The sequence below is a fragment of the Sphaeramia orbicularis genome, chromosome 8 (genome assembly GCF_902148855.1).
Source record: "Sphaeramia orbicularis chromosome 8, fSphaOr1.1, whole genome shotgun sequence".
In the NCBI taxonomy this organism is placed as follows: Eukaryota; Metazoa; Chordata; class Actinopteri; order Kurtiformes; family Apogonidae; genus Sphaeramia; species Sphaeramia orbicularis.
Window position 1 is genome coordinate 23,657,145 of NC_043964.1, and position 10,783 is coordinate 23,667,927.

General features: G+C 35.9%; 1 protein-coding gene and 1 non-coding gene across 2 annotated transcripts; one reads left to right on the forward strand and one right to left on the reverse strand.

Moving 5' to 3' along the window:
- The first annotated feature begins 328 nt into the window (after window positions 1-328).
- arl5c (ADP-ribosylation factor-like 5C) lies at window positions 329-4,295 on the forward strand. Its single transcript, XM_030142426.1, has 6 exons — window positions 329-518; window positions 1,517-1,577; window positions 1,672-1,819; window positions 2,233-2,316; window positions 3,139-3,290; window positions 3,402-4,295. Exons 1-6 carry the CDS (start codon window positions 473-475, stop codon window positions 3,448-3,450), a joined length of 540 nt encoding a protein of 179 aa, XP_029998286.1. The 5' UTR covers window positions 329-472; the 3' UTR covers window positions 3,451-4,295.
- Window positions 4,296-7,099: 2,804 nt separating this feature from the next.
- Window positions 7,100-7,171, reverse strand: trnac-gca (transfer RNA cysteine (anticodon GCA)). The gene has a single exon. It is a non-coding gene; the product is annotated as a tRNA-Cys (tRNA).
- Between the last annotated feature and the right edge of the window lie 3,612 nt (window positions 7,172-10,783).

The following is a 10,783-nucleotide window of genomic DNA, read 5'->3' on the forward strand; positions in this document are numbered from 1 at the left end:
ATATTGATTTATGTAGGCTACAATAGATTTATACATCTTCCACTAGAAAGAAGCTAAAAAAAAAAAAAAGAGAGAGAGAGAGAGAAAGAGAGAATGTAACGTGCAGATAGTTTTTTGAAGTGGCTCTGAGACAAACATTCCTTCTCAGTAAAACCTATTCTCTCATTAATTCATACAATATCAGATTTTCACCCAAAACTGTACAACGGCCATATTTCCCACAACACGTGAATGCAGCATTACTACGCTCTTTTGTCCGTGACTCATTCGACTGAAAAATCCCGACGTGTTTCAGTGAAACTCCTCCCATCATCAGCTGAAGTACAGACTGACAGCGATACCTGTATTTTCAACACAGTGGAAGCCGGAGCTGCGAGGAACAACACAAACCTACTGCGAATGAAGTCAGTCGAGGGTTTTTCTCTGGATTAATTCTGTTGTTTTCATTCATTTACTCACACACCTGTTGACCATGGGACTCCTTCTGACAAAGATGTTGGCTGTGTTCGGGGACAGAGGTGAGGATACACTTCATACTGTTGTTTTTAAGATTTATCAATACATCGATCTTTGAACATATAGATCACAAAATGTATGTGTATTATAATCATGTGTAACTAAATGTAAAGTGACTGTATTACCACGTCACATATAAACCCTACCTGTTGTGCTCTATGTAGTTCAGTGGATTAAATTCCTTTTAACCCATATTTTGGACTGGTTTTATTGGCCAGGAGTCAAACCTGGAATATCAGGTGGAATATGAGCTGTTTGTTATTCATTATTACATCAGGGGTGTCAAACCTCTGGGCCATGAAAGAGTACAAATAGGTCCCATGGGATGAATTTGTGAAATGCCAAAATTACACAGAAGATATTAATCATCAAGGGTGTTCAAATCATTTTAGTTCAAGGGTAAAATACAGAACGATGTGATCTCAAGTGGGTCAGACCAGTAAAATAAAACAATAACCTATGACAACTCCAAAATGTTGTCTTTCTTTGTGTAAAAAAGGACAATTTCATGAATATGTTTACATTTACAAACTTTTTTTTTTTTAAATGAACATGAACAACTGAAATTTCTAAAGAGAAGTAGGTCCAATTTTAATAATATTATGCCTGTTACTAAAGGTTTTGTGCATTTGTAGATCCACTGTGATCTGTTAGTTGTAATGCACATGTAAATGATAAGATGCGGCATAATATTGTTACAATTGCACTAATTTTTCTTCAGAAATTTCAGATTGTTTGTGGTTGTTCATGTTATTCACATTTTTGAAGGGATACTACTGTATGCACACATTTTTGTCATGTAATTTTACTTTCTGTTTGAGATCATATTATCTGTGTGTGGCCCCTGAACTAAAATGACTTTGGCACCCTTGTATTATATCATGATGATATTCTTCCCTGTTGTTATCTGACTACATTTGTCTTCTGATGCTGGAATTCAAACAAATTATTCAGTTTAAGTTCATTGATGATTCATTTAACTTCTACAACTTTCCTACAGAGCACAAAGTCATCCTCGTGGGCTTGGACAATGCAGGAAAGACAACCATTCTCTACCAATTGTAAGTGATTTTTCGACATGTTTTATCTAGTCGGGAATTAAATCAGCTTTGCATGTGACTAAAAATAGTGTCTTCCCCTCTTTGTTGTGTCCAGTCTGACCAAGGAGGCCGTCCACACGTCGCCGACCATTGGCAGCAACGTTGAGGATATCAGTGTGCGAAATACTCACTTTTTGGTGTGGGATATCGGAGGCCAGGAGAGTCTTCGAGCGACCTGGTATTCATACTACTGCCACACAGAGGTGAGTGGAGGAAGGAAGTGAAAATATCTGTAACACTGAAAACAGGCCATATGAAAAGTGAGAATACACATGAAAAGACAGTGTAGTTTTGTAGGTCAGTGTTGAAGGAACCATTGTGTGTTAACCCATATTGTGTTTTAACCTATATTGTGTTTTAACCCACATTGTGTTTTAACCTGTATTGTGTTTTAACCTGTATTGCCTCCTTTTTATCAAACTTGGCCCCTCATGTTGTTTCTTAGCACACTTACATAAGTGTTCATGCAATATATAGGTCTGTAGTGGACTTTTTGTGCTCCATCATGTCATTACAAAAGTCACTGATAACACCACTGTTGATAACGTGAGATGTCTGCGCTCTATTGATTTATTGAGCAGTATGTGTGATATGTGTTGTGCTGTGGCTTTTTCAGATTGTCATTCTGGTTGTGGACAGCACAGACCGGGAGCGACTAAGTCTCACAAAAGAAGAACTGCATCGAATGCTTGCACATGAGGTACAAACAACAAATGTCACATGTTGATAAGGGATATAATGTGATATAATGTGTGTTATTTTTGCAGAAATTGGAATTTTTTTCATAAAAATTACGTAGGTTGTTAATCTCTTACATCAGACAACAAACAAAGAAATAATACACAAAGTAGTAGCATAGTATAATTGTTTTATATCAAAATTTGACAATTATCAGCTTTATAATACAAAAATATCCTTTATTGACAAGACTATAGCTGGTCTTTATGTTGTTATTTAAATGCTTTACTGAGAAAGTTAACATATCCTCCTGAGACCCAGGAAAGTAAAAGTTTGGGCTTTTTTACATTAAATAAATGCCTTGATTGGAAACAGCATAATGCAACAGTTTTTCAGATACATTTTTTTTGTTTGTTTTTTATAGAATTTCCTTTATAGTAGACACTGTATTTCTTTTTTTTTTTCTCTAAGTAAAACTGTGAAACTCTTGTCCCCCGCAGAGGACAAAAATGCATTGCTGGGTCTCAGGAGGATATTAAAAAAAATTCAATGGAGAAATTACAAGATACATAAATTGCAAAATCAAACTCTTTGTTCCAGTGAAACTGTCTGTGGTTGGTGTTTACGTTCCACTGCCGACGTAACACCAGTGTAGTTTCAACATACGTCTGAGTCAGCTTGTTGACATGTGATGAAACATTCCGCTGAGACTGCAGTTCTTTGTTCTCAATTTTGATTCAGGGAGATTTTTCTGCTATTTATGGGAAATATTTCTGCTGTCTAACCTTATACTGATGTCAGAAAAAGTGCCAATATTTAGAAATACTGTCTTCATTGGACACAGGACCTGAAGAATGCGGCTGTTCTGGTTCTAGCCAACAAACAAGACGTCAAGGGTTCCATGACGGCGGCTGAGATATCGCAGTGCCTCACACTCGATGCCATCACCACACACTCCTGGCATGTTCAGGCCTGCTGTGCCTTAACGGGAGAAGGGTGAGTCCTGATATAATCCCATCACTGTCACGTGTATGAGTCAAGATCTTACTGATTCAGCTCAAGAAAACAAGTAATGTTTCATGTTGTTTTTTCTCTCTGTCTCTCCAGTCTACCTGCCAGTCTGGATTGGATGAGATCACGGGTTGTGGCGAACTAAAACTAATCCAGTGGATCGCATTTCCTTAAACTGAGCCAGCGTTCAGGCACTATAGAGACCACAGGGCCAGGATCTGACAGTGTTTTGGGCAACACAGGGTTGTTTGACATGAAGAATCTGAGGCCCATCAGACTTTTTTTACACAGCGACATGGAGACTGAGATGAACATGTTTGGACACTGGATGGTGATTTTTGTTTCATTGAAGGACATAATCTGTCTGGCTGGTTGAAACTGTGAAATCTGTTGACAAATTCAGATTATCTCTGCTGAGATTATGAATATGCATAGTTATGACGCGGCATATGTGCAATATGTTTCCTGGAGTGACTCTGTTTACTCAAATAGAGTTTTCCAGACCAGAAATACCACACTGTAGGCTTTTTATTGTTGATTGTCAAATGAAATCAACATCTTCACTTAATTTAATTGGAAAGTTGCGGTAGTTTGTAAGGAAATTGCAGTAAATGAACAACAGATTAGTAATAGCACACCTTGGGAAGACATGAAAACTAATTACATTTTACGGGTAAAAATGCTAGTCATTTAGTCCTGATCTTTGATGGGTGATTCTTATCTTCAGTTGCTTTATTCTTTATTGTGTGTAAATCCTGTGGTATGATATTTAAGATTATATTTTATGCAAGTGAACAAGATCTTTGACATACCAAAGTAAACACCAAGTAATTTCTTTTTTACAAACAAGCACTTAACTATTTGCTATTACTGTATATTACAGTAATGTCCTCAAAAGGAAAATAAGCTAGCTGCTAAAGACTCCATGTTATATTTAAAAGGTTGTATGATGTACTTTTAAATAAATGTTTATTGAGTACTGAAAGTGTGCAGCAGGTGTTGATTTCTTTTGTAGCTGTTTTCCACACACTCTTTAACATAATGACATCAAATGTTCCAGGACTAAAGATAAAAGATTGGAAACTAAAATAAAAGTTGAAGCATTCATTGTAGGAGCTATTTGTGGGTTTAGTTTTTTTGTTTAAAGTTAATTTACCTTTTTTGTTTATTAACTTAGTATTTTTTGCTGATTTTTTATTTTTTGTTTGTTTAATATTTAGAATATATTTTTTTTTATTTTTATGGTTATTGTTTTCATTCTTTGGTATTTAGCACCTTTTTGTTTTGTGTTTTCTTATTGGTTTAGACCGTGGGCACCCTGGTATAAATAGGGAGCACAAAGTTAGACCAGCATGCACCTGGGTAGGCTCATGTTTTTTTTTACCAGACGATCAAACAGGATGAGCAGGAGAAACAGCACAACAGGCCTTAGTTGTTGTTTGCCTGCAAAATCTTGAAAACAAACCACTTGAACTACACCTATGTTATGGACATTGTATTTTTGACTGCGTAAACCACAAACCCATGGTGCATCTAGTGGTTATTTGAGTTCTGTTAAAGTCTTAAGTTGAGTCACATTTAAGTTGATTTAATTTTGATGACAAATAGCCGCTACATTCATGAAAACATTATAACTAACAGCTACCAAGAGGCAAACTACAGAAAGAGTGCGTGTGTCACGTGTGTTACTGTGAGCCAATCGAAACTGTTCCCTGACACAAACGCGCAGACGACTAAATTTCTTAGCCTTGATGAGACACTACTACATGTTTGGTGAGTTTGCTTATTTTTTTTATCTTTGGTTTTGATGATTTAAAGAAGACAGAGATACAAAGTAGGCCTATATGTGTGCGTTTTGTTCCCGGATCACTATATGGGTGCCGAAAATGGGCCTCACCTGTCGTAACACCCCGAACAATCAGAAAAACAAATCAATTAATTAAAGTTAGATCTAATTAGACGGCGTCTTAATTTACTAGTCCATGGATAAGATGTTAAAAATCACCAGATAAGTCATGTAATTATTATAGAATCAGCAGTTTTCACTAAATAGCTAATTATTCTGGGAGCTGGGTCATCTCTGCCACAGGGTTCCATTTAATATCTCAGATTCTGGTGTCTCCTCAGACCCCAAGACTGGGACGAGGTTAGAATTTTCCGTCTTAAAGGCAAAAAAAAAATCATGAACAGTCACTAAAGAAAATGTAAAAGCTATTTGAGACACTGTGATACACTCCGTTTTTCAAACATTAAATATTGTTTTGATTTTAACAAAGATATTAACTCTTTCCCCGCCAGAGCATTTTCCAGTGAGTTGGTAGCCAGCGCCAGCCGTTTTGGTCATTTTCACTAATCTTTGGAGGCTCACTGAAAATGTTGTGTTAGGAGTATGTGAACACTGAATACATCAAAAGAAAGAACAGAACTTCAACTTTCAAACACAAAAAACTATTTTATTCTATCTCTATTCGTTCGTGAGATATAAACATTTGAATATTGGTCATTTTCAGGAAAAAAAATGAATTTTGAGCAAAAAGCTGAGAAAATTGCATTTTTTTCAAAGATATTGATTTTCAAGAGAAAACTGATTTCCTATTTACATTTTTGACTCTTTCTTATTTACCAACAGTAACGCTGTCTTCAAAATCACAAAATAAAATAATAATAACAGCAATAATAGTAACAAACAGCTCTAAGATATCCCATCATTCCACAAAATGTTAGGGGAATCCACACCAAACTTTAGACCGAACATCTTGTAAAGCACCAGGTTCCTTCTAAACTTTGCACATTTACATACATCAGTTATAAGTCTAACACATAGTAGTTTAGCTTTTGGATATAAACACCTCAATATTCCTCATTTTCAAGAAAAAAAGAAACAAATGCACTAAATACTGTAGATTTCTGGCCTTTGGCTGCACCAGGTCCTCCTGTTGGACCAGCTGCTGTGTTTGATCTGTAAATAATTCTATGGACATCTAGTTATTTATCTCTGTATGAATATATGTATTTATTTATTTCATACTAAAGCCAAATCCAACAGTGTCTTCCCTGTGTCCTGCTGACATTCTACAGCTGAATATGTTCTGTGTCCTCAGTCTGAATCTGAACTCACTCTAACAGATGCAGACTAGCTGTCCTTTGTCTTGTCCCATGTCTGTATGTCTGTCTTCTCCTTGAATGTCCTCTACAAATGTCTCTTTTCTCTTCCTCCTGTCTGTCATTTTCTCCGTGTCGCTCTGTGCCCCCGCCCCCCCCCACCCGCACCTCCGTGTCGGACCTGAGCCGCTCCGTGTTTCCCGTGTTCCGTGTCCGTCTCCCTCACCTTCTGTTTCTCCGTTCCTGTCTCTAAATGGTTCTTCTGTAGCTCCATCATATATTGAATTGTCAGACTCTGTCTCCATAATCATCTTTAAGGCTTTTGAAACTGCGCGCGGTTCCTGCAGTCTTCATTTCCTCATTCAGTGACTGCCGCTGGATGCGTTGCCATGGGATACGGAGACTCCAGTGCAAAAACGTTAAACCCGGCCCGTCATTTTTCCGAAAAAGTTGCTTAATTGTTTGTTTTTGGACTAAGGAAAGTAATTCACATGATCCACAACACCTCCAACTACAGTATAACAGTGAAAACACGGATTGACGGAAAATCTCGTCATTGGCGGGGAAGCGTTGGGAAGCAATTGACGGAATATCTCGTCAATGGCGGGGAAAGAGTTAACATTATATAAAAAATAATAGCATGTTAAATCAGTATAAAGACACGTTTCAAAAGAAGGAAGAAAAGCTTCCTGAGGGGGCATCCGGATTTGAACCGGAGACCTCTTGATCTGCAGTCAAATGCTCTACCACTGAGCTATACCCCCCTACGATTTTGCTATGTAGCTATTATAGATATTCAATTATACAATAGGTCGATGTGTTGTTTATGTTTAGTATAAATTTCTTTTTTATGACAGTTATGCTGCCATATTTTGCTAACGAACACCGGTTTTAACTTGTATTTGGTAGAATAAAACATAATTCTGGCCATTAGGGGGCAGACATGAGCCCATTGTGGACAGTATAAAAGCTGTACTTCACTATTTCTACTACTTTATTTATTTATTTACTTCAATATTACTTTACTTGTATTTTTTCCAGTTTTATTATTGACTCTAATAGAGCAGTTTTCTATTCTAACTTCAATATGCTGAATACAGTCTATTACCAAAACTATAGCAGGAATAAGTTCTTTATAGCTTAATTTAATATACAAATATGTGAATTCAATTTAATATAGATAGATAGATAGATAGATAGATAGATAGATAGATAGATAGATAGATAGATAGATAGATAGATAGATAGATAGATAGATGAAAGGAAAGATGTGTTTTTTAATTTTGATTTATTTACTAAACTTTATTTAACCAGGACAAAAGACTCATTGAGATTAAAAATCTCTTTTCCAAGAGTGTCCTGACCTAAGAAGTTACATAAAATGTAATTTTTTTAAAGAAGAAAGGTTAGATTGTATTTAATAGAATTAAAACACAAGAAGGATAGAGTTTTCTAAAAGATGGTTAAAAAACACACACATAACTATTATGAATTTAATGTTGAACTGAGTGGGCATCACAGTTTAATGTCCCTGATTCTTTTGAAAATGAACTAAATTAACATTATACCAAAGTAACTATGTTTACATACATAACTAAAGACTGCAAAAATAATTATTCAGGCAGTGGAACACATATTTGGGGAGACTGTTTTGTTCTAAATGACATTTCAGTTTACATTAAGAGTAATGAAAAAAGTCTGATTTTAATCAAATGATTTCTTTTTCTGTTTTTTAGATTTAGAGCCATATTAACACATAGACTGTTAATGTAAGTTGGCAACGTGATTGTTTGACTTTGCTAATTTTTACATTTTCTCTCATAGTTTGCATTTACATTATTCAACATCATTTATTGATTTATTGTTAAGTAAACTGCCTACATTCAAACAATATTACGAAGGATGTTACAAAGACAGAATAAATGTGAGCAGGCCAAGACTTGAAAGCTCTATAAGGCAGCATGATATGAGTCATTCTTACTGCTTCCAGGCTTTTTAATCAACTTAACATGTTCCAGCTGAGCAGATGTCCCCTCAGGATGTTTACACTGAATGTCTGGCCTTCTTTAGGTTTTTGGTCAAGTCATTTCACATAACGTTTCCAAAAATGCAAGATAAAGTGCTGTGTATTATCATAAGCCTTCTTTCTTTATGTTCCTGTCAAGATCCCCTGGGACGTTTTTGTTTCATGTTTAATGGTGTTTTTTGTCTGATCTTGAGCAATGCAGTAAATCTTACTTATTTATTTCAGAAACTAGGAGACATTTATTTGAAACTGTGCATCTGCAGTCACATCTGAGCTCCATCTTGCAATATCTATACAGTGATTGGATAGGTTTTGAACATATGGTATCTACTGTATTCAGCTTAAATGTGGTGATGATGTGTGAGGGAAAGGCACAGGTGTTATTGATAACAATAGCTCTTATTTCCGCACTAACATTCACACAAGGAGCCAAAAACTGCAGCAGCTAAATGAAATGTAGCTATCATAAAACCTGATAATATACACCTGTGTTTATTATAGCTTCTGTATGGGGGCACTGATTACAGAGCACTCTAAACTCTAAACTTCAGTGACATCTACTGGCTGAAATGTTTGCAACAAATCATCTTCACTTCCATGATCACCTCTTTGTACTGACCGTCTGCTGAACCTCACAATCAGGGAATAAAGTGCCCAAATACTATTATACCTTTGCAATCTGGGCAAACAAAGCATCACAAGGACTATTTTCTGACACAGTGGGGAAAAACCTGCATGATAATTAAAGCTCAGACTGTGATATTGTATCTTAAAAGTAAAGATTCAGTGCATCATATGACTATGCATGCACCATAAATTGTCCCAGATGATTGCAGAGGCCATGGGGTTGCACAATATTGGAAAAAGTTAAAATTATATATGATATAATTATCAGTCTAAAAGAACTGGGGTGATTTTGCAGGTACAAACATATTATGTGGGTAAAGAACAGCCAGAAAAGAGCAAGTTTTCATTTTGTACCAACAAGCTCAAAAATTGTACCATTTGTCTGTCCATAGTACTTCCACATCTATCTATTTATATGTCTGTAGTACTGCCTCATCATTTAAATATTGTAGATACTGTATATTCTGCACTTTCTGCTTATTGCACTTATATTTAGATGCTAACTGCATTTCGTTGCCTTGTACATGTGTAATGGCAATAAAGTTGAATCTAATCTAATTAAAATTAAGTTGCCATACTTCACATTTGACATGTACATTGCAATGACAATTCTGAAATTTTATAGAGACTTAAAGGGTATCTTTCAGAATATCTTGGAGTTATGGGCACACAAGTTATGAGCAGTTGGGATTTTTTGTAAAATTCGTATTGATATTAGATATAAATATAGTCTTTTAATTGGTCCTACTAATCCTTCTCCTCAGCAAAAATAGGAAGAAAAAAGAAAAAGTTCAGTGTGTGGGCTTTAGTGATATAGGAGGGAATTTGCAATCAACTGAACACCCACTTAAATCTTCCCCTATAGAGGCCAGGAAAAAAGAAATGCAAAAATCCTTCATTAAAACCAAGGCTTTTTTAGTTAAGTTGATATTAACTCAGGACAACACTAAAATAGAGGTCGACCGATATGGGTTTTTCTGAGGCTGATGCTGATTTTTTTTAAAATTTGGTCAGTCGATGGTCGCTATCTACAGCCAATTTTTGAGGCTGATATTTAAAGCCATTTTTTTTTAACCACATTGACCATAAAATACAATTGAAACACTCAGATAATTAAGATTTTTATGCAGCAATATAAATGAAATTATTAATACACATAGTACTCTTTTAACATTTATTGAACTTCAAGTGCTGCCCACACAGGTGCCTGACCAAATATAACATTTTTACTACTGATCAAATATCGGCTTTCGAAAAAAAAAAATTAAAGCCGATGGCCGATATTGAAAAAAATCTATATATCAGTCTACCTCTACACTAAAACATAGACAATGGCAAATTCACATTGGATGCCACACACTGTTTTAGCTGGAAGGTTGAAGGTTTGATTCCACATCTATCTGGAGCCTTTCTGTTTTAAGTCTGCCTGTTCACTCCATGCCAAACAGGTTTCCCCCACCACTAAAAACAGGTACATATAGGTTAATTCTCCTGTTGGTGCCTCTGACCACGGTGCTGATGAAGATCTGGAGTTGGTCCTCAGGCACCTTCAATGGTAGCTCATGTGCTAATGCTAATGCTAGGTGTTGTGTGTAATAGTATAGGATGGGTAAAATATGGAGACCAAAATTCCTTATGGGGATAACAAAGTGAGTTCACCTTTACAAAACAGAAGAAGATGTAGTCTGGTCTAAGATCTTGTAGAAACATAGCTCTTGTGAAA

Coding starts and splice junctions, on each gene's coding strand:
- arl5c (XM_030142426.1), top strand. CDS start 473: ATGGGACTCCTTCTGACAAAGATGTTGGCTGTGTTCGGGGACAGAG. Junction 1,578..1,671: donor ACAACCATTCTCTACCAATT/GTAAGTGATTTT, acceptor TGTTGTGTCCAG/TCTGACCAAGGAGGCCGTCC. Junction 2,317..3,138: donor ATCGAATGCTTGCACATGAG/GTACAAACAACA, acceptor CATTGGACACAG/GACCTGAAGAATGCGGCTGT.